This window comes from Rhamphochromis sp. 'chilingali' (assembly GCF_963969265.1).
Source record: "Rhamphochromis sp. 'chilingali' genome assembly, chromosome: 7".
NCBI lineage: Eukaryota > Metazoa > Chordata > Actinopteri > Cichliformes > Cichlidae > Rhamphochromis > Rhamphochromis sp. 'chilingali'.
Genome location: NC_137934.1, coordinates 38,402,377 through 38,427,022, shown reverse-complemented (window position 1 = coordinate 38,427,022; position 24,646 = coordinate 38,402,377). Strand labels below are relative to the sequence as shown.

The following is a 24,646-nucleotide window of genomic DNA, read 5'->3' as shown; positions in this document are numbered from 1 at the left end:
ATTGCTACATTATGTCATCAGGTGCAAAAGATTTAACCATACAAGTCTGCTAGTCTTTAAAATCAGTTATTTACAGCAGAAAGTGTAACGCTGTAATGTTTTGGTTTCACTGTGGATGCAGTCATGTCATTGCAGCATTGTTCGGGTGAGACCTCTTCTCATGCACTGTTGCTATGGCTCTCATTTATATACACACACTGTCAGGGACCAAGCAGTAAAGCATAAAGGACACAGGTGGTTTTAATTCAAAAAATGGGTTTTATTGACCCAAAAATATGAAAATATATTTAACAAAGCCAAAACTTAAACAGGCAGACCAATAAAAGAGGTCAACTCAATAGACTAAACTCAAGATAATAATGAACAGAACCTCAAACAACCATATGACAAACTGACCTGCTGAAATGACACACACGGGGGAAAACAAGATGGCTGCCATATAACCAACTAATACAAAACATTTAAACAAACATGAAACACCCCCCAGGCAATGAAGCATGTGGTGCAATCCAATTAGGCTGTCAGTAGTACTTCAGGTCTCCCAGCCCTTTGCCACACAGGAGGAGACACCAACCCCCAGGTAACTCAAACAAAGAAAGATGTATTAATATAACATAAAACAGAACTTTGACCTTGCAAGGTTAATATGTGTGCACGCCATATAAACATTGGAAGGTGTGATGGAAAAATGAATACATTTAATAAAGAAACAATATTGAACAATAAGTAGAATATTTTAAAGTAGTGACTGTAAATTAAACTAAAGTGAACAGCGGGTGGTGAGGTGTGGAGCTTACCATGTGTGGCATGCCATCACACACACAGACACACACACACAAATAGATTCACACACATTCGCACCTTTAACTGCTTCTCAATGTTTCATTAAGAGTCCGTTCATAATGGAGATTCTGGGACTAGATTGCTTCATGTCACTTTATAATGGGATTGTAATTGGATCTTTCTTGAAGGAGAGCTGGTGAGAGAAGTTTTGCACATCAGGGATGACATGAGAAAAAGACGGATTACAATAGTGTTGTGTCGGTCGCGAACGAAACGGCTCTTAGAGCCGACTCTTTGAAGTGAACGACGTGAGCCGGCTCCTTATCACGAGCTGTGGGGTTTTTTTTCTTTCTCTCACCATCTCTCTCGCACTTTTTTTCCGCTTCACTCTGCACGCGAGCCTTGTGCTTTGCGCTGGGAAGAGGGGGGAGGGGCGGTAGTTACACTCTGAATAGCACAGGAACTAGTGATGGGTCGTTCGCGAACGAAATGGCTCTTAGAGCCGGCTCTTTGACGTGAACGACGCGAGCCGGCTCCTTATCGCAAGCCGTCACGTGTTTTTTTTTTTTTCTTTCTCTCACCACCTCTCTCGCACTTTTTTTCCGCTTCACTCCGCACACGAGCCTTGTGCTTTGCGCTGGGAAGAGGGGGGAGGGGCGGTAGTTACACTCTCAGTAGCACAGGAACAGAGCGGGAGGGAAAGAGAGAGAAAGAGAGCCAGGGACAACGTCACATTAGAAAGGTATAGTAATCATCCACAACTATTTTCGGTTGCAGATGATAAAGGATTAAGAAAGTTTATTCATGCAGGCCCATACGACAGAGAATGTGCATCTTCTTTTTGTTTTCATATTATAATTTATATTTAATTGTGTTGTGGTTTGCAGTGTTTTGTGTTGTTTTCACTTTAAATTTGTAAAAGGAAACAGCTGAAAATTTAAATAGTTAAAAGTTGAAATGTGAATAGTTGATTTTTGTATTATATGATTTATTTATTACATTTTATGTGGAGTGAATAAATAAAAGTATATTTACGGTGGCCCCTAGAGACAAAGCACATACAAACTCCAAAACATGTACAAAACACAACAGAAGTGCTCCAGGATGCTGGGCGCAGTGTTGAGCTTTTGTTACCTAGTGGCTACACAAGCCAGGAAGTACCAACAACCAGATTTGGTGTGTGGTAGTAACAGGTAAATGAACATTTTTTTAAATTATTTGAATATATATGAGTGCTTGTGTATAAATACACAAACAATACACATATGCTTTCAATTGTGTAATTTAAGTGATCTAGGTAGCTCTGGTTTAGAAGTTCAGTTAATGCTAGAAATGTGTTTTAGAGTTTGTACATGCTTTGGAATTTGTACGTGATTTTTTGGAGTTTTTACATGCTTTGTTTCTAGGTGCCACTGTATATATTTATATATAAACATATATAAATAAAACCACTTTTTTTTTACATTAGTAATTCTTTTTGTGCATAATTTTATAGTGTTGTTAATAATAAATTAATTAAAGCAACAAAGCAACCTGAAGAGCCGGTTGTGAGCCAAAAGAGCCGGATCTTTTTAGAGAGCTGAGCCGAAAGAGCCGATTCTCTAAAAAGAGCCGGAAATCCCATCACTAGATTACAAAGAAAGACAAAATCATGCGGTTGTAATGTTTTGAGTTTGCAGTGAAGAGCTCCCCTTCCCATTAAGATAATGTGATCCAGGATCTCCCTTCTTAAAGGAGCTTTAGCCTTTCTAAAAGATCCATGTTGTAATTGAGGTCAAGTCTTGAGCTTTGAAAAACAAACAGATATTGCAGTGTGGACTTTTCTGGAATTTAGCTCGGACCACGTCCTCATTTTAGGTAATGGCAGATGGCTTGAACATGAATTGAGGCTGCGGTTTGGGGATGACCTCAGAGGGGACTGGCAGCGGCTCCCTGGCCAGGCATATCCCCATATACTAATGAAAAGTGAATGGATTCTAAAAGCATATGAAACGACCCAAGACTTTAGTGACTGAAAAATAAGGTTTAGCCAGACCTGTACCATGTGCTCTTGTGAGTCACAGATTAAACTTTTTTAATTCAGTAGAGCCTCAGCAGGCACAAGAACTTAGGCAACTGCAGCAAATAATGATCAAATAAATAGTGAAATAGTGAATAAAATAAAAGTTGTTCTCTTTCAAAAACAAAGCTTGAACAAAACAAAGATAAATGAAATGTGTCCATCAAGGCACTTTTCTTTAAATGTGCCTAAGTGACTCTACCACTGTGTATTGTAACATAACATCCTGCAAAGCAGGAAGACTGGTCTCAGTGTGTAAAATGAATGACGTACTGCCAGTTTTGTAGTAGTTCATGCCTGATCACGTTGTTCAGTGTAGACTCAAAAAGACGGGATCTGTACAAAAAACAGAGCTCCATCCTACAATGTTATGTGTTATCTAGGAAACTAGCTTAGCATTTCTGTTCAAATTCAAAATAATCCTGCTGTATATTCCAGAAGATAAAGAACTCAGATACTGTGGTTTCTGCCCGTGGCAATGAGCTGGCCCAGAGGAGTTCCCTGAGGCCTTTTCAAATCTCTAGAACCTCCGTCTGCCCTAATGTGCCCCACACTGTAATCACAGCTGCATTGCCTGAAACACAGAGAAAAGCTTCTTGCAGTCATTTTACCATTACACAACACTGGCCAACATCTGCTGGCTCATTTATTGTGCCACGGAGACAGTTTCCCTGTGAAATCACCTTAAAACTAGAAAGCACTGTGACCACCATCCATTCTGTGTCTCGTGCCACTTGTTAATTACCCATTGTGTGGTACCTGCCTGTGGGTATGGGCTAGCTTGACAAGCTAACAGATAAGCTTAATTGGAGCTGACAAGCAGATACTTTGGTCTGTGGTCGCTGCTCACACTTCTGAAATGTTGCCCGTCCAGTGCTTATTAGCAACACTACTTCAGTAAGCTTAATGAAACAAATTCTTCATCTGTAAACGAGGCACTGAAAGAGAACATAAAATATATGAAGTGCTTTCTTAGCTGTCTCCTGCTCTAGGGCGAGGTAGAGAGATGGAAGCATTTCTCTACATGTCTGACAGAGAAGCACAGGAGCTCTGGCAGAGTTTGCTTCTACATGCGGGCATGACTGTGTCCCAAACTAAGTGACAGATTGCGTGGTGTCATGGCATGACATTTCAGCATCAGCCTGAAGGAAAAATGTCAATACCGCATAAAATGATACACACACTTTTTAAAGCAGAAGAAGTGCATGTTAGTGCAGCCTGACAGGCAGATTTATTGTATGAGATCCAAATTCTCAGCAAGTGGGTTAGGGACATTCACCGTAATGCAGTCTGTCATTGTGATCGGTCATCATTTTGTTCCCCCTACTGAGACATTTCAGTGAAATCCAATGAAAAACTGTATGTCAGCCATCCTCATCACTTTTTATGTTGTGTGTGTTTGTAGCTTTTGTGTAAATGGGTGACAGGTGCTTGTTGTAAAAGTATGTCCAGGGATCTGAGTAAATCATGTAAAAATGTATGTGTGCAGGAGAAGACCCTGAGACAAGACGTATGAGGACAGTAAAGAACATCGCTGACCTGCGGCAGAACCTAGAAGAGACCATGTCCAGTCTACGGGGGACACAGATCAGCCACAGGTAGGCGTGCAGAGCTCTTTACTTTGAACGCTTAATGGATGACCCTAATCTGAAGATGCAACAACACAACAGTTTCTGGTTTTTATCCAGAGTATTTATTTTGTATAGCACCTTTCAAGATAAAAACCACGAAGTAAACGCACTAAAAATAAAATGGGGACCAAGAACAGAACCCTGTGGTTTACCATGTGAACCAACAGAACCAACTTGAACCAGTCATGTGTTTTACCAGATACGCCTACCCAGTGCTTTAGTCACAGTAGTATCAATACTTCCACAACCCAAATATAGAACATGCTCCCTTCGCAGAGCCATATGTATCATCACATCATCATCGCCACTAAAAATAAATATATAAAAACTAATTATTTTTTTTTAAAGTTGTAAAAGCACAGAGAGGAGGTACAACACCTGGTAGACTGGTGTCAGAATAACAACCTGTCTCTCAATGGCTCACACCCCTCTGCACATCAACGGATCTGCTGTTGAGATGGTCAACAGTGTGAAGTTCCTGGGTGTGCACACATCAGCCGATCTCTCCTGGAACCTGAACACCACCACCATCATGAAGAAAGCCCAACAACGTCTTCACTTTCTTAGGAAACTGAAGAAGGCCAGTCTCCCTCCTCCTATCCTCACATCATTTTACTGGGGAACCATTGAGAGCGTCCTCTGCTGCTACATCACTGTGTGGTACGGGAACTGCACCCTCGCTGAAAACAAGTGTCTGCAGCGCATAGTGAGGACAGCAGAGAGGATCATTGGAGGCCCTCTCACATCCACCTCCCAACTCTATGACAGACACATCATCCGACGTGCGAACAGCATAGTGAAGGACACTCTCCACCCCTCACATGCACCGTTCTCCCTCCTTCTATCTGGCAGACGGTTTCGCAGCATCAAAACCGTGACGACCAGACACTGGAAGAGCTTCTTCCCCCAAGCAGTCAGAGCCCTCAACTCACTACCACAAAAGGACTGATATACACATACGCCTTTACAAACACCTTACAATACTCATCAAAATTATATTATATTTGCACATTTTGCATTTTGCACATGTCTTTGTCATGTCTCGTCAATGATATCCCGACAATAATTTGAAACTGGTATTAAATACTAGAGATGGCACGATACCACTTTTTTATGTCCGATACCGATATCATAAATTTGGATATCTGCCGATACCGATATGAATCCGATATAGCGTGTTTTTTAATCAATAAATTTTTTTTAATATCTTGCTGCTTTTTGTATAAGTTCAAACTCAAGTTAAAAAACAAACACTAAAGCTATTCTGTTACACCTGTATGCAAAAAATAGACTGCACCCAAAATATTTTATAGTTCAGCAACACTGATCAATCTAATAAACTTAAACCTGCTCCATCCTCCCTATTCTGGTATTTTAAAGAGTAAGCAACCTGACTAATAGGGTTCTAAAACTCCCAGCAAAAAAACCCAAAAAAATAGGGAACCACCCACCCTCCACCTCATGATGCTTAATCGACATAATCAACTTTAATTTGATGCAGTGTGGGAAAAAAATGCACAGAAATCAATTAATTTTGAAGAATAACTAAATAGATTCAACATCTTTCTTCAACAGAACTGCAGACTGCACAGATGGTACCTTCCCAAAGGAAAAACTACTATAGCTTACTAGGATATTAGACTTAATAGTTACTATATACAGTAATGGACTTCTATACATTTTACATCAGATTAAAACTTTGGGTGTCAGATTCAGATAAATATTTATTAAAAGCTCGACATTTTAAATGAGAATAAGAAACAAAAGTATGTCTTTGTGCCCCCTTTCCCTGTTAATGCCATATCGGCCCCCCTGGCTAAACTTTGCTAGATCCGCCCCTGCACAGTTACCAGCCGTCAGCTGCGTAGAAAAAGATCCTGGTGTAGAAAGTAATATTAAATAAATTCTAACAACAGCTTAAGCTTAAACGTGCTGCTGTTGTTCAGCCGCTGGTTTCCTCTTTCTGGTGCAAAGTGGGCGATAAACAAACAAGAGAGACGGACTCACGACAGAAGAGCCGATCAGCTGATCAGAGATCCCTTCCCAGACGCCTTAACGCCCACTCACATCCTGGGCCATCTGACCTCAGGAATTCGCATGATAAGGTGGGGCCAGGTTTCACAATGAACACACCCGAAACTCTGGCTGATTGGGACCCACACCCAGTTTCACACCTTGGCTCAGGCGATTAGAGGATCATCAGGGGGTCCTTTTGTCCCTCCGTGGGGGGAAACTCCCACTAGGTTTATATCTGGGACTCTCCACCATTTGACCTTAGAACTGAAGAAGCTTCTCGGATGAGAGGTGAAACGTCTTCAAGCAACTTAAAGAAGTCCAGACGCTTTTCTTTGCAAGCTCCTTTGACTACGATGACCTGGATGACTGAGAACCTTCACAGACAGATCAGCTGATCATTGATCAGTTTCATGATTGAAGCAGCAGCAGGAGAGGGAGAGAGAGAGAGGCAGTCGCTCCATATATCGGTTGTTAAGCTTAACGCGGGAATGCTTTACAAACATTCAGAGATGACACTTGCTTTACTTCTCTCTGGGATCACTTCCTCGGAGATGAAATGCCGGATTGCTAGCGAGGCTACAAATACACACAGCCGCTCTATCACGTGACGCATACTACTCCAACGTGCTACAGTTATGAGCCGAGTTACGCCGTGTCGCAAGTTTTTTGATATTTAATGGATCGGATTACATTTTTTATTTCCCTTTATTTACGTCAGTATCGGACCGATACCGATACGTAATATCGGATTGGATCTATCTCTATTCAATACCTACTGCACATTCCACTTTGTATTGTCTCTGTCCTGTCTGTCTTTATCATACAGTTAATATTGTATAGTTACAATTATAGTATTGTATAGAATTGTATAGTTAGTAATTAGTACCTTTTTATCCCTTAATTTTACCAAAACATAGTATGTTATTTATATGTAATTCCTAGTTTTATATCTCTTAGAGATATATCCTTTATATATTTATAAATGCACCATGGGGGGCATTTCGGTACACTGTATATTGTGTATACTACTGTATTGACAATAAAGCTCTTGAATATTGAATCTTGAGATTACCCAAGTGAGTTTGTACATCACTCGTCCTTAGCAAATAAACAGATCTGATTGGACTGACTCACTCTGTACAATTTATCAGGGAGATATGTCCCCAACTATTAATGATACTCACTCTGTAAGCATGCCATCTTCTCCTCCACCTATCCTGGATTTAATTAAAAGCAGACGCCACCTTCCTCACCAGCTGGCACACATGTAATGGCATTCAGGAGTTGATGGACAACCAACACCTTAAAAAGCTGTCCTACCTGGGAGCCGTAGGCACCGTAGAGAATCTAGTGAAAAGATTGCGGCAAAGGCAAAATGATCTATTGGTTTATATCAGCTCCCTGGGCGAAATGTTCCCTCCTCGCCTCTCTCCTTCACCCTCAGTCTATTATTTTGTGTGTTTTGCCCCATTTACAGAGGAAGATGGTGGCCGGGCTGTCGACAGCCATGACAGATGGCAGTCTGTGTGTGTGTGCATGCTTTTGTGTTTGTTTTCTACTCCTTTATTCCTCAGAGGAGTCTCAGCCAGGCACAATCAATACAGCGGCATTGTCTTACCACCACATTTAATCCAATGGGACCCACAGGTTTGGGGTGTGAGGTGTCTGATTGGTCAAAGGAGGCAAGTCTCATTTTCATGCATCAGACGCACAAGGCCAGTCAGCGTGAAGTATTTGAAAAATGCATCATCATACCACCACATTAGCATTGTGTATGGTGTATATGTGTATGTGAGTTAAAGCAGTGAAACAGTGTAAAACAGTAGGTACCGGTGGCAGCAGTATGGATCACCGCTCAGCTTTCAGTCATTAGACCGAGTGTAAAATGGGAAGTCAGCTTGTGAATGTTTGAATGTAAAGAGAGCCTTTGAGTTTGAATACCAATTCTGTCCACAACAAAAGCCCAGCCAGGCCACCCTAATCTCTCTCCTGGATAAGAAATGGTGCTAATCACCAAGAAGCTTTGTACCTCAGTTAATTAATCACTGTTACGCTCGAGCAGACATGGCTGTCATATTCATTACTCTGTCCTTCTCTTTGCTTCCTATATAGGAAGCACTTACATCTGTTTATACCCCAGCCGAGCAGACTGCAAGATTAAGAAGTTAGTTTTAGCTGCTGAAACATACTTAATTTACTTTTTCAAGAGTGCCTAGAAAAACAAGTGAGACTATATTTGCCAAAGATAGAATAAATAATTTGCCTATGCACCACTAAATGAATGAACAAGGACCAAAAGGTCTTCCTTTTGAGACGCTTTTGCAGTAAAGCATCTTACAGGAATTTTTCATGCTCTGTGCTCAAGCAAATTTGCAAAATTTAAGTGTGACTTTCAAGATAGGAATCGTGTTTTCATTATCTAAGCAGGATCAGATCTAACAAGACCTAGGAGCTAGTTATAGCTTGATGATTTTGATAATTATGGCATTTGACTCATTACATTCCTATTTTAAAAGATTTTCTGGTATTTGTACCCTTATCAACAGGAAAGAAAAATACTCCAAATTAAAATGTATGAAATGGTTACTTGAAGTTAAAAGCACATTATGTGCAGTTTTGATTGAAATGGGGGGATGATGATGCCATTACTAATAAACGCCATCTTTTGAAACTGTCATGGTCGGCTGTGTGGCAGGCAGGCAGGAGTGGTGGACCGAAAATGCAGCTTTATTGCTGGAGCAGAACATCAAGATAAAATAAAACTCACAAAAGCAAACAAAACTCTAAACAGAGATGCAGGAGGACTGGAAATCCTAAACACGCAGCAAGTGATGGTGAACAGACGTTAACAATGCGACACCGAGTAGGGGAAGACACAGACACTAAATACAAGAGGTGAACGGAGCAAAGAGGAAACAGCTGGGAGACACGGCTGACGTTGATTACACTGACGAGACAGGGAGAGCACAAAGCTGAACGCACTGACAAAGGACACAGACCTACAAAATAAGACAGGAAGCACACGCCAGACAGAGACAGACTCGTAAACAGGCATAATGACGTCATGGACAAACAGAGGGACATACGGGCAGAGAAGACTAAGCACAGGCAACCTAAACCAAACATAAGGGCAAGATAACAAAACCTAAACCAGACATAATCATCATCGTCATCAACATCATCATCAGATAACTAAAGAATCAGAATATAATTGTAATCAAAACAGTATCACCAGAGAATAACCAATCCATAATGCAAAAATAAACCAAAACATAAGAAACTCAAAATGCTGGGTCGACCCGACCCAGGACCGTGACAGAAACGGATCGTAACTTTAGAAGCAAGTTTGCAAATGCTTTTTTCTCCAATAAGCTCAGTGTTATGTGATTGCACACTCATACACATACATTTATCTTTTCTTTAAATAGCTTTGATATTATGTCAGAACAGACTGAAACTACGCCCTTGTCTGGAAGATAGTGAGGGCTAATGTTACAGAAAGGATTGACCCGCTTGACAGAGATTCATGTGGTTAAGCTACGGTTACACAGACTCTGAAACAGTCTCCTTCTCTCATTGAACTGACCTTGCTTTTCGCCATCGCACAGCTTGAGTGGCATTCACACCATTGTTTAGATATCCAGATGCGATGGGGCCCTCACATACAGCCCCACATTTCATTTACAGCCACTTTTTTCTATGCAAAAAAACTCCACATGTGAGGAAAAGCTATAATCTTCAAGGACAAACCTAGCACAGCAAACAGTCGAGGGATATCGCCCCTTTTTTATGTCAACCAGTCTGCTGGCACCTGAGGGATTGCCGTTTGGTCCCAAAGGGATTTAGCAACCGCCAGACGACATTTTGAACATAATAGCTTCCTGAGACCGGCTTGTTTATTCTGTGTTTACATTTGGAAAACAGTGAATATAGGACGTCTTAAATTATTCATTGCTTTGGAATGAAGGAGATTCTGAGTTGACATATAGGAATTAAGAAGTGAGGATATTATGTGTTATAATATGTGTACAATGTATGCGTCAATAGCATTTTTAATGTCAGCAGCCTTACTGCAAAAGTTCTAAACTCACAAAATACTCAACAAAACATGCAAAAATCTTAGTTGTCACACATGTATTTTCTCCCCTCAAAAGTTGGAGAGTAGCAACTGTGTAATCCACCAAATGCGCTGCTATCGCTTTTAACCTGATTATTGTGAAAGCAGAAAACAGTTTCAATAACTGCAATTTTCCAATAATGACAAAAAATAGAAAAATAGAAAAAACAAAAATTTGCAGATGATTTTTTTTTCATGCCAAATATCCCTAGGTTTCTATGTGCCCTACTAAAAATTCACTTCTTCAGTAGTTTGAAAGGTAATGTTGAAGTAAGTTGAAAGTTAAAAAAAATTCTTTAAGTAAAATTATTCCTCAATTTCATAAAAGACAGTAACTTATATAGTCGTCTAAAATAACAGTTAATAGCAAGCAATACAATATTATGATTTATAATCTGCAATCAGATCCACAACGAAGCATATGACATTTTATACATTTTGTATACATTATCAAATTTTGATACCATCTGTCTGCCTCAGAAGGATGATTGTGACTTGAACAGCAAGAGTGCAGAGTTGTGAATCTGAAAAACACACCATGACATGTGCAGTGTCTCTGAAGTGCTGCTAACGACAAGCTCCCATGAACTGGATATTAACACAGAGCTCATTAGCAGCTGCAAGAACAAGGTCCAGCATATTTATATTAAGCATTGCTCAGCAGTAAGCAGTGCCCTGCTGTCAGCATGCATTATTTCCATGCCAAGCCCTTGGACAAGCGTAAAAATAGTCTCAGATCAATTTTTGGGGGCTGTAGTCCTGTTCTATAGATAACGGAAAGGGTTTGTGGGAAATGTGGTCTTAATATTGAATATTTTTTATTGCTGTGTGTGTGTGTTTTGACATGAGTATACATATGTGGTGGGTTGGATGTGTAAGGTATGTTAGCACTTTTCCTGTACTTGCTGCTCAGGCATATTCTTGGTTTTCATGCCTATTTATTTGAACACCTACATGCAGAGTCACTCTCGGTTTATCTGCCTTCCTCATTTTCTCTCTCTGCTGCCTGGAGATAAAGATAAGCTGATTAAGTGGGCCACATTGTGTATGACTGGTTAAATGATTTTGATTTCTATACTGTGGCAAATTGATTTTGGATTTCCATATTTGGGTGTGATGGATAAGATAAGCATTCTTTCTCTTTTAGCTAGACACTATAACATTGAATCACCTACGTCACTGGCCATGTGAGCATGTGTGTGGATCTCAGGAGGTGTTGATAAAGATGTGTAGTGAATATGGGTGGCATTGCTGTCCTTCTTATGTTGGCACTTGGCATCTCAGGGGTGCAGCGTTCTGTCCTCTCGCTAAGCACACACACACACACTGTTCTCACATCTCTAACACTGTTATGTGTGAGACGCTGTTTTAAAGTGTCACTGCTTTTGTCACCTAATGAGACCAGTGTGCAGAGGCAAAGGCCTCTCCTACTACTCCCACTACTATCCTGCATTTCACTTGCGTGATGTGCTACAGTCAGTAAGCCAATATGCAAGAAATTATGCAAAATTTTATTATATTATAAATATGCAAATAATGTTTTTGTTTGGTATCTGATCATAAAATCATTATATCCTGTCCTGAAAAACAGATGATTTGTAGCGCCTGCTACCACTTGTGTTATGTGCATCATTTCAATTTCATGCTAGTATTCTGCCCACAGAAGGATGTTTGTGATTGGAATGCACATTACCAGCTTATCCTTAAAGTAACAGATTGTCAGAGATGCCTGGTTTTATGTTAGGTCTGTCCGTTCTCTCATTATTTGACTGCAGTGCACTCTTTTCCCCAGTAGAGAGAGCTCAAGTGAGTTCCCACTTTTCTCACTGAGAGTGCACATATGCTGTAGTTTGTGGAGTTGCGGGGCTTGGTGTCCAGTCACTTTGACTCATTTGCCTTACTTCTATTATCCTGTTACTTCACATAAATAATTAAAGTTTCAGGCTGGATTTTGCTTTCATTCCATGCAATAAATCATCCTGATCTTTCAAATGTGACAGTTCTTACATGCAGATCCTGGTAAAGACTTGGAGGGGAAAAGCAGCAGTTCCTCAGTTAGTGGAGGATGGTCATAGTAGTGAGTCAGTGCTTTTTGGTCTCTGTTCATCATTACATCATTGTCTTTTTCTCTTGTACTCTTATAGTACTCTTTATCAAACATTTTTTGGCATTTTCTGTCATTAGTGATTAAAACAATGAGATTTAATACAGGTTTCATGAGATGGGTTGGGAATATTACAGCAAGCGTTCCAAATTATTCAGATTGTCTTCAAAATAGTCAAACCTGCCAATGACTAGATGCACTGGCAGGTGCTTATTGTTGTGACATTAGCAGATGTGTTTTGAAGAGGTTCATTTCCCTTCTTTAGCCTTGTTAGGGCACCTAATCCAAATGTTATTTTCTATCAAATCCACTTGATAGTTGAGCGGAAGCAGAGCTGTCTCCTTCCCTCCATTTCCATCTTTGTGTGATGTACCGTGATGCTCTGACATAAGTTCTCATGGGAGTCTTTCTTCTCTCCTCCCCCTTCAAGTTAAAACGCTGGAAGAAACAGCACTTTATGAAGGTCACACACTTTTAAATGCATGTGTACACACACACACACTCATGCACGCACGCACACACACGCACAAACAAGCACAGTGTTAGAAAAAAGACATGTGAGATGAAGGGAGTGGAACTCAACTGTAGAAGGCTGTCTACTGAAAATATGACTGATCTTTTCACCTGATTGATTTGCCCTTTGCACAGGCGTGTACTTGGTATTACTTCAGCGTCTTAGACTTGTGATTTTTGCCAAGACCCTCTATACACCTAGCAATCTTCAAAACTCTTTTAGGATTTTCAAAAACATCATTCTGATGGGGAAAACATTTTTAATGTATATTGTGAGGAAATATAAATTATTTTATTCTATGTCTCTACCCCTCTTTCTCCACAGTACATTAGAAACAACCTTTGACACGACAGTAACCACTGAGGTGAATGGGCGGAGTATACCTGCCCTCGCTGCACGCTCCTCCCCCATGTCCTGGCGTCTGGGCCAATCACAAACCCCACGTCTCCAGGCAGGTGACGCCCCCTCGATGCCCAGTGGCTACGCTGCGCCCAGGGCGAGCACAACAGGCGCAGGCACCACCACAGGGCGCTATAGTGGGCACTCAGACCCCTCCAGGTTTGTGTACATTTAAGTAGTAAGCCTGTGGCTATTTTTTTCTCATTTTCAGTCTTTAAGACACGAGTAACCCTCCCCCAAAAAATGTCGACCAGTGCAGGACAGTGTTTTGAATATTTATCTTAGGGCTATTTGTGATTTCAGTAACTGAATGAATTTTTGATGTTTATAGTCAAAATAAGTTGAATTGGTTTTAGCTGATCCCTCTGTGCCACGCTGTGGTGTGAAACAGCATTCTGTTTAGTTGTGCCTCCTACATTTATTCCTCCCTCTGAATAATGTAGCTCTCAGCCTTTTTATGCACTGAACACAGAGCTCGTAGATTTTAAACATGTTGCACCACCATGTAATCCATGTAAATTAAATACATAACTATGCTTTGCTGTATAAAGAAGAAATATCTTAAGTGCACAATATCACCACCACATCATTTATACTCAGTAAAAGTCCACTTTAAAGGTCATTTGTTTGCTAACATGTGACAGATTTCCATTTCAGTGTGCAGAAATTCATGCTTAGTTTGTATTCATACAGTCACCAAGGCCTTACCTGCCTTTCTCTGCACATTAATACAAATAGCTTACTGTCATACAGCAAGGCTATGTATACTTTTTCATAGTAAAACCACACACAGGATGTTTCAAGTAACACATTTATGTGAACCTTGAGAGGACTCACGACACTGACAGATTACCTGAGTGAGAATGGATGAGTTTGTGTCTTCTGCAAGTCATTACAGCAGCAGGCTTCTGACCTTCATTCGCTCAATAGCAATAAATGACTTAAGCACGTAGGAGAAAAGGCTTTTCACATTTTACCCACACAATCATGTGAGCACACACTCCCAATAGAAGATATGCTGTAAAGAGAAAACTGTAAGGGAATGGTAAGGATGAGGTGTGATGTAGCAAGGTATCTGCAAGATTAAAGAAGAAGAACAGAGCAGAAAATGTAACAACATGTTGGGAGGGAAAGGTGATTAGCTGAATTATTAGCTTAATTAACTCAGCGCTAATGGCCCCCGTGTTCTACCAGCCGTGTCTGATAGCTATCTGGAAGTTGCCTCAAATCTTACCGCTCGTTCACTGTCAGGTACACAGAGACACAAACTCGCTTCTCTATACCGACTTTGCAAAATCCACACACAGTCTTCATGTTCATTATTTAGATTAGCCAAGGTAGCATCTTCCTTTATGTTTAGTTGACATAATTTGCTTCTTCTTCACTTAAACAAGGACCTTAAAGTGTAAGAGCCACGAGTTAAAAAAGAATAACTTTCTAAAGCAAACTGAAGTTAAACGTTTATACCTGTAATTTGTTCTCCCCTCACAGATACCTTACAGATGGCAGCCTTCATCTGTATGCACGGAACACCGGCCGAGCCTCAGATGCAGCTTCTTCTCGAGACGTATCCCAAAGAGGAAGCAAAGAGATGCAGGGTGACATTGACAGGTGAGGATGGAGACTGTCATAGCTGCCTGTTTTTCTGGTGCCTGTTTGATTCATTTGTGGTTCACACCCGGGAGTAGCTCCGGTTTCACACTTTTTGAGATTCATGCAAGCACGTTGTTAATATTCAAATTTGAACACAGCTTTTCACATTCCACTTTTGATTGTTGGCTTTTAGCTGATGTTTTCCTCTCCCGAGCATCTGGCTGTGAATTTGATAGCTTCGTTGTCATTCATTTTCAACCATAGCCAGGTGGGTGTTTGCTAAGACAAACCCACTGGACTGTGCTTTGCAGCCAGTGATGCATGTGCGTGTGAAAAATAGCAATGTGCTGTGGTCAGAATGGCAGAAAGGTTGGCACCATAGCAACTGCAGCCATATCATATTATACCTGATTGTATCTGTCGGTTAAAGCATTCAGCACAATGAGCATTATGGAGCTAAAAAGCATGAATATCTGGGTATATTACCCAAAACAATTAAAGATATTAGATATCAGTACAAAGATATTAAAGCTAATGGAATATATAGGCTTTTTAGGATACAAACCTAATAGGATACAAAGTCCAGAGAATGGGCAAGTGACTAAGGCTACGTCCACACTAGCCTGGATAGATTTGAAAACGTTGTTTACGTCTGAAAACGCTCCGTGTCCACACTATCGTTTTCAGTCGTTTTCACAGAGTTGTGCGTCCACATTGAAACGGCCGAAAACGCTTACGTTCCAGTCCTGCGCATGCGTGGAATGCAAGAAGATTCGACCTGCCTCATTTCTGTCTGCCATTTATTTACTTTCCGGCTCTTTGAAACGTTGTGGCAAAATGTCATTCCTGGTTTTTAGATGTGCCTGGCATAAAAACAAAGGGTAAGAAGGAAGTAAGAAATATGTCCTTCAAAGGTTATACAAGTCTGCTGTAACACCATCAGAGATTTAAAGGGGCGAAGGAGGGTTGGCGATCGATTTAAAGCTGTCAGGCTAAGATTGTGATGACAAGCCATCAGAGAGACTGCTGGGAATTGACTGATGCAGTGACATTTCCCAGTGTCACAGCTTCAGCTTCTGTCAAGATTTTAATGAGTGGCAGCGTTTAGTAGTCCTGTGATTTTAAAGATTATGATTCTGTTAATGCTACATGTGCATGGTTACACTAGGCAGATTTACACAATATGACGCATGACTTGCAGAAACACGGGTGATATTTTGCTTGTAATATGTGTGTTTTCTGTATATGATTCAGTTGTTTTGCAACCCAGGCAGTTTTTCCATTTCTTGGTTATGTGCTCAGCCTCACAAGCTTGTTTGTTACAAGCCAGTCAGTCAAGCCAGTCAGCCCGAGGTGAGTTTGATCATATCTGTGATTGGCCAAGCGGCAAAACATACTAGTCCTGACCAGAGGTTCAGAATAGGAGATTAACCTGCCCCATCAGTCTCAAACCGATTGACCTATCAGATTTGACACTGAGGCAAAAAGATGTCTTAGGATAAGAATAAAAATGAACCAAGCAAACTGCCAAGGCTCAGCTTCACCCTGCATTTTATCTCTGTATTTAAATATTTTTGCCTAAACTGTCTCTCACCTTTCCTTGACTTAAATCCAAAAATGCTCTGCTCTTTTGAACTAAAGTCAGCAGTAGCATTTTGGGCCTCAGGGGCAATGAGGAAATATTGATGCCCGCAGGCTACAGACTCCCAGAAGGAAAAGAATTTGAACTCTGGAACCCTGTTTACTTCATTCCTTCCTTCCTTTTCCTTTATGAAATCAAGTACATGCAGGCAAGCATGTACTTGAAATGCACAAAATGCACAAAATGCATGCCTCTCACGTGTTATTGTCAGTAGCTAGGCTGTCACTTCCCACGGACACATGACGAAACTCAGGGGGCAAATCCATTTCTCACTCAGCTCTACATTTCAGCCTGGCTTTACCTCTGTGGTACAGCGTGCTTTTCCATAAAGCCCCTTGGCTTGAAGTGAAATGAGTAGAGGATGAGGCCCAAGTTTAAATAATTTGTTCACTGACTTTAAACAACTTTTTACCTCAGATGTGTAAGCTGGCTTTCTAGGAATGACAAATGCAAGAAAGTATTTGATCTCGCACGTTTCATGTCCAGCTATCTTGATTATAACTGCTTAGGAGGTGAACATACTGTATCCATGAAATTCTGCCTGCCCTGTAACTGGCAGCTAGTGTATGATACCTTTCTGTCTCAAATGTCCGTCCAACTGCTCTTTTGTCCAGGTGAACATACCGGTACTTGGCTTAAATTACTTGGCTTGGTCATAATTTTAGGTGATAATTAGTGCATTGAATGACTGTTAATATTTCTTCTGCATTTATTATCAAAGTGTTAATCAGATTATATTTTCAATTTAATATATTTTCCAAACTATTACACTCTGTTTTCATTTAACACAGCATCCCAATTATGGAGGAGATTGGGTTTTGACTTTGAGAAATTCTTAGATTAGAGTCTGGGATTTAATCCGTCTCTGGCTGATAGTTTGATAGTGTAAGTTTACTTTGGAACAAATTATTTGTTCACAAGAGATAACTGTGCATTTATTGTTCGTTGGTTTTTTTATCAGCAAGGTAAATAATTTGTGGCCATTAAAATTCCCCCCCTCGTCCTTCTCCTTTGGATTTCCTTTCTGTCATAAGTAATAATTGGAAAACTGCACACACAAGGACACACACTTACACTCATGTCTTTTACACCACCTCAAGCATGAGCACGGATACAAAAATGCACATTACTCTCTCCGCAGTTCTGCTGGCAGCAGTAGACAGGGTTCCTCAGAGGCAGAAAGTGGAAGTTGGTCTGTGTACGTAAACTGAGTTCCCACGAGGCTCGTTATGTTTCGTGCTTTTTACAGTCCATAACGGCTCCCCTGGCTGCCATCCATGGCATTTTTATCCCAAACCAACACAGCCCCTCAGGATATGTATCTAAATGACTCATCATGGCTGGCAGGTGACTGAAACCATCTGGGACTAGGACCACGTGGACTTAATGTTTACTGTAGTGGTCATGACATGAGATACTGTATGTGCGCATCTCCATTTCTTTTTAAATGAGCTGTGCCAGTGTGTCTATGTCTTACAAAAAGACAAAAGATTAGAAGAGGAGTTTTATTTTTGAGTGCTTTCATCCTCAGTATTAGGACAGAGCCTAATTGTCATAGAACAAAGTCAATAAGCATCACACGTACAGCTGCTTTTGATAGTAACTTTATGGTTTCCTGCAGGTGACATTGTGGTTGGAGATATTTCAGGTTTTCCGCATGTGGATTCCAATCCCACTAAACTAATAATCTGAATACTTTAATAGAATTTCTTTGAGATTAGCACAAGAATTCATTGGGACTGTAGGTGAAGATTTTTTTAGTCAAAGGTCAAGGTCACTGTGGAATTAATTAATGACAATTAATAACATTTTACAGTCAGACAAATTTGGACAAAAGGCGTAAACTGCAACTTGACTGGCTGTCAGAGGCATCCATTCGCAAAGTAGTATTCCAGTGATTTCATCTGTGCTAGAACCGAGTACCCTGGAGCCAACCATCTGCTCGAAAACAGCTGAATGACAAAAGCTCAGATCCCTCTTCTGATCAGTCTGCTTCAAAACAATGCTGAGTTTAGCCTTGGCTAAAAGCACCTGCCTAAAAATACCTTCTTGTTATACAACATAGATGAGCACATGCTCATGGCTCTGCTGTCAAGAAAAGACGCCCAAAGAGAGTGTTTTGACACCAGCAGGCTCCCCGCTCTCAGTAGAGACATGAATAAGTAACAGGGCTTCTCTTTTAGCATCCCGGTGGCTCGAGTGTGTTGCCATCTCTTTCTCGCAGCTGGACTGTGGCAGCTGGCTCTGCGTTTTTTGGTTGTCTAAAGCTTCGGGGGCTTGGAGACAAGTTTATATGTGTTGAAAGTGTGCTGTGGTTGTGTTGTCCATGCTTCACAAAAGAAAGCTTGTTGGTGTACTACATTTAAGTGTATTTAGGTGTGGGTGTATGTGTGTTTGTGTGCATGTACAGACTTCTCCATATGCCGTGTGTGCTGCTGAGCAGCAGGATTCGGCCTGTCACTCCGCGTAGCAGTGACAGTCGCAGAGAAGCCGCTCTACTTGTCTTTGCTGTCGTAAGCAGTGAAGAGATTTAGAGGAGAAGGTTTTTTTACTACCAATGACAAACGCAGTCATTATATAAGTCTCTCTCATTGATCTCTTCCAGGGGCACCGCTTAGGAAGAATATATTTGTATTGCACCTGAAACTGGAGCGTCTCAAAGCTTCTGCTATCTAAGCTTTCTAAAGTCTTCTGGCAACTGTCAGTTTTTCAGACATTTGTCCTTTTCAGTATTTCCACCTCAGTGCACACCGGCTAAACTTAACAAATTGTGATAATTGGGACATGCTTTATCACTGATTTGAGTAACCAACTGTGTGTATGTTCATGCAAATGTGCCCTCACTTGTGCAGATGCTTGCATACAGATATATTTCCTCTCAAAAATGGGCAAATTGTGGCCCACACAACCAGACTCTAATTAGCCATCTCTTCATTCAAAGATGCTCGAGGGAAAGTTTCCCTGTTTTTGGACGCTCCGTTTTCCTCCTGTTTCCTATTCTTTGGCACTGATATAAGTGTGTTGTGTGTGCATGTGTGTGTGTGTGTATCTGTGTGTGTGTATGGCAATAATAACTTTTCTGTGTGGAACTTCAGGAAGCACATGCTGCTAAATGCAAGATGGACATGACATTTCTGACTTTAGGAGTACCATTGAATCCTGGTCTTATCTATGTTCCCAACACATATACACCAGCACACATGTACACATGTCTTTCTTTATATACACACACACTATTGCTTACCCACACACATCCCATAAGTCTTACCCTGAACTGACCCCTCACCTCCTAACTGCACCTCAAAACTGTTTCTGGGTTCCACTTTTCCTCACAGTCAAATATGTGTATTTGATCTTCCAATGTATACTCAGCTGATCTGTCAAATGTACAAATATATGTGACTGTGGAATTTGTGTAAAATATGTGTGATATGTGATTTAGATATTGAATTTTCCTTATGCAAACTTTGATCAAGATCGGTCTTCTCATCTAGGGGGAAATAAGGAACACACATACATAAAATCTTTATAGTATGATGATTGATTACCCTTAGAAAAGTGGTCCAAAGGCATAATGTTTCATAATGATATTTCAGTTTAAACATGGATAAAAAAGGATATTAATTTCCTGCAGATTTGGTTGTTGAACTAGTGCGATGATGCTGGAGAAGACTAACTGTTAGCCTCCTTGTATACCTGTGCTGTTAGACCAGCAGAAGGAGAAAGATCTCAAGGATAAAACTAGGTCTGAATAGGCCTATGCTACTGTATATAGCATAGCCTATAGCACGAGATAAAAGAAGAAAGTATCCAGCATCCAGGAAGTATGAACACTTTAAAAAATGTATTTTCATTTCACTGAGACTTAAACAAAAAAGAACATGTTTAAACTACAATTCTAATAGGTAAAAATCAGAAGTTAAATCAAAATAATATTTAGAATAGACCTGTTCAAAATGCCAGATATACACTAGATGAAAAGCTCTCTTTTCCAATTACTGATGAGAATTGTACCAAATAGACATTAAGCCTGGTCACTAATTAACCAAATACATTTATACCTGAATTAATTTAGCAAACCGTTAGTAAATTCTTAATTCCAGAGATCATGAAAACCGATTAAACTGATCAAACATAGAACATCATTCCAATTTTATCCAGTGAAAAGGTTTCAGAATTTATTTGAATATCACGTTTCCTGTTTTATATCCACGTGGACATCGTTTGATGGATTGACCTCAATGTCTTTCATGTATTCTGTTGTATGGGTGCAGAAAATGTGCATGATGTTCATGTGAAAGATCACCAAGCATCTCCATGCCATCACTGACAACTCCATGCTGCAGCACATGGAAGTTAACTCTTACTTGTGAAACTGCTTATCAAATTTGGTTACTCCTCAACTGAAAATGCTAAATCAGTTTCAACTCCTGGCTATAACTACAATTAATGTGAAAACACCATAGCATAAAGATAGGCCTGATTAAATATACTCCTGCTAAACCCTCACTATCCTATAAATGTTCAGTCATGTATTAGAATTTAAATGTGCTGATACCTCATAGAGGAGTTAGGCCCTTTAAGGAAGTATGTTCCTGCCATTACTAATTAATACGATATTTAAATATAGAAATGTTTCAACTTGATTGAAGACAATTAGCGTGCACAGGGGTTCATCTTTTGGTTAGTTAAGTGGCAGCAGGGACGCACTGGAGATGCCCCTGGTTCCATACGGAGGTGAACTATCCACCTGGCCTCATCAGCGTGGACTTGTGGGTGACAAGGATGAAGGGATATTACTGAGTGAGGTCAGGCTTGCCCTGTCTATTTCTCTCATTGATGATACGTCCCATATGGTCAAGTTCTGCTTCAGTTCATCTGGGTCATCTGAGCATCCATACCTGCCTGGGACTGAAAGTGATTAAGGCTGGGGGGAGTGGCTGATTCAGTCACCCGCCCTTTTGGTCTTATTCTTCATCAGACATAAGAGCAAAAGCAAAAAGCATAAAATGATTTATGAGCTATTATTACCCTTTCCCATGGTATAATTTGACAAAATAGTTCTGATTTGCATCAGATGATGCTGAGCTCTGGTGTGTATTGCAATTGATGTCTGTCCATCATAAGTAAATTATGTGATCAGTTTAGGAGGGGACAGTTAACATGCAATCATGAATCCTTTATTTCCTTTACTTTTTCTTCTCTCAGGGTATGGTGTATGCACTTTCTTACTTTCTGTTCATGCAGTTTTTCTAGACTTTTAGTGATCTTAGGTCTGAGTGATTTGACTTATGAAAAACTGTGACGACACAGTGCTGACTCACATTACACTGACATGAAGTGGCATGAGAGAATCATGTCCTGTAACAGTGTGTTACGTACGCTCAGAAGATGTCACAGATGAGGACAGTTTTTGGATTCTTGATGCAAATGCCTGTGTGGTAACCAGGCATTCACAGGCTGTGTTGATAACTAATTTTATGATGACAGTGTGAGGTTCCTGTGACATTCAACACCAATAATAGAGACTCCATGTAGGTGTTCCTTAAATGCTTATTTGTGTGTGTCCAGCTGTACCGTAACCCACATGTTTGAATAGATGTAATACAACTCAGGAAGAAAAAAGGAAGGAGAGCCATTGATTTTACCTGTACAGTGATTTAGAGCTGTATTAGAAAGAAAGAAATTTCATCCATTACCAGCAATGGTCCAAATGTGTTTCGAGTGTTAACGCTCTGCTGATTTTAAAACTTTTAATTGAATAAGTTTCTCTAGTTAAAGTGCCATGTTTACAAAAGAGAAGCAAGCAGCTTATTTGACTGTTGATGCGGACCATGTTCCACTGAGAGTTTACTTGGATTGGGAATTTGTTCAAAACACTGAATTGTCTGCATGTTTTTCAGAAGAGATTTGTGATGAAACTAAAAAAGAAAAAACAGAACTTGAAGTGACAGCATCAGATTTATTCGTTCCTTTCCGGGGTGTCTCGTGTTGTTTAAGAGGATCGATTTAAGAAATGTTTAATTGCATTTTTGAGTTTAGACTTTTCGGCCAATCCAGATTTGTTCAACAGTCGGTCTGTTGTAAATAGGTGGATTACAAGGTAATGTTGGATAGATTTTAGGAAGAATGGACCACAGGGGCATTTGCCTCGGGTTCATCAATTCATTTGGTTAAATATTTCCAAGCATATGACTCCATTCATCATCTGACAGGCCTAATGAGTTAGTGAAGATAAGAATCAACAAAGCTGCTGTCATTGTTAATTCACTTTACTGCCATGGAGCCTGACTCTGTTGTGGATTATGAAATCGTAATCTTGTTAAATGACGAGTGTTGCGGTATAATTACAGCAAAACAGCATTTACAAAGCCTTTAAACCTATTACTGTTTGTGTCCCAAATTAGGTATCATCAGACTCCAGATTCAATACATAATTCTGCTTTTAACCATCTGATAGAGAAGAAAATCAACAAATCTAAATATCTAAATAAAATGCTGACTGTTTAGTCTTTATCATTCCGGGTGACTGTTGTACTAACTAGTTACGTTTTTAGTCCTTAATTGTGGCAAACCATGTCAAGTCTGTCTCCACACGATTGTGTGTCAGCGGCTGATTGTTTATTCTGGTGAAACGCAGAGATCAGAGCTGGTCAGATGCAAACCTCAGCTAAGGGGCTTTGGAGAGCTGACACTGTGCTGCCACTGTCTATCAAGTTTTACTGCTGTAATCCCAGGAATACAAAGGATTTTCTGTTTCAGAAGTGCAGAGGATGCTAGGTTTGGTTTGCCAAGTCACCTGTCAGACAGAGCAGACGGTGGCTGTGTGACCCACCGATGCCCTGCTGCTTCTAGGGCTCATTTAAAACACACCTTTTTTTCCTTGCTTTTATTTGCTGTGTGAGTTCAGTGTCATTGTAATGAGTACTAGGTGGCATTACTCTTTTGTTGATGCCTTCATTTCCCACAGTACAGCTCAGAAAATAACATTTCTGAAATATCCATGCGTCATTCTCAAAACTAGGTTTGGTGTCAACGTTGGTACAGACGCAGCATCTCCACCTACAGTCAGTCAAAATAGGTGGACTGTGGTTACACAACATACAGTTTGGTCATTTGCAGTAAAACCATACATAGTATATTTTTAACAGCATTATTTTTATAGACAAAGCCTGAAGTCCTGACAGTCAAGCTGCTTCTCCCCTTGATTTCTGAACTTTCTGTGTTTAATAATAAATACAATTAAATCTGAGGGTCCCATATATTTTTCAGGGCACTTTTAAATATTGAGTGAATAGGATCTTAAAAAAAGAAATAGGTTCAGATGTTAGGGTCCCCGCCTGCAAATAATGTCAAAGGTTACATATGCTGAAAATCATAAGAATTACTTTAATCCACATTATAATTTATAATTAAAACCTCACCCTTAAACAGTAAAGATACACAGGTTTCTAAAGTGCTGCTAAGCTTCACGCATACAGAATAATTCATTAACAGCCACATTTTAATGGGATTTCTGGAATGAAATTGAACTTTTGGTATATCTTCATCCATTGTGTGTTTCCTTGTGCTAGCAACCTGACTGCTAGCCTACAGAAAAAAGAAACAGTTCCTGTTACTTGTGCTGGATGGTGAATAAGCTTCCGATGCCTCCCTATTTGGAAGTTGAGTGATATTTACAAACTAAAGAAATATGTTAAATTTATAGTGATGTAATCTGTGCTGCATGGTGCAGAAGTAGAGGGCTGAGAGTAAGACATCTGAGAGACTGGATGCTCACCCATTGTT

The 24,646-nt window shown here is 40.2% G+C and overlaps 1 protein-coding gene across 11 annotated transcripts in view; it reads left to right on the top strand.

Moving 5' to 3' along the window:
• Positions 1–24,646, top strand: part of nav3 (neuron navigator 3) — a 403,657-nt gene that overhangs the window by 334,158 nt on the left and 44,853 nt on the right. For all 11 annotated transcript variants that reach the window (XM_080886470.1, XM_080886471.1, XM_080886472.1 and 8 more), the window contains 3 exons: positions 4,332–4,440; positions 13,549–13,782; positions 15,115–15,234. In XM_080886470.1, coding sequence (XP_080742596.1) covers positions 4,332–4,440; positions 13,549–13,782; positions 15,115–15,234 — 463 coding nt within the window. The remainder of the gene's footprint in view (positions 1–4,331; positions 4,441–13,548; positions 13,783–15,114; positions 15,235–24,646) is intronic.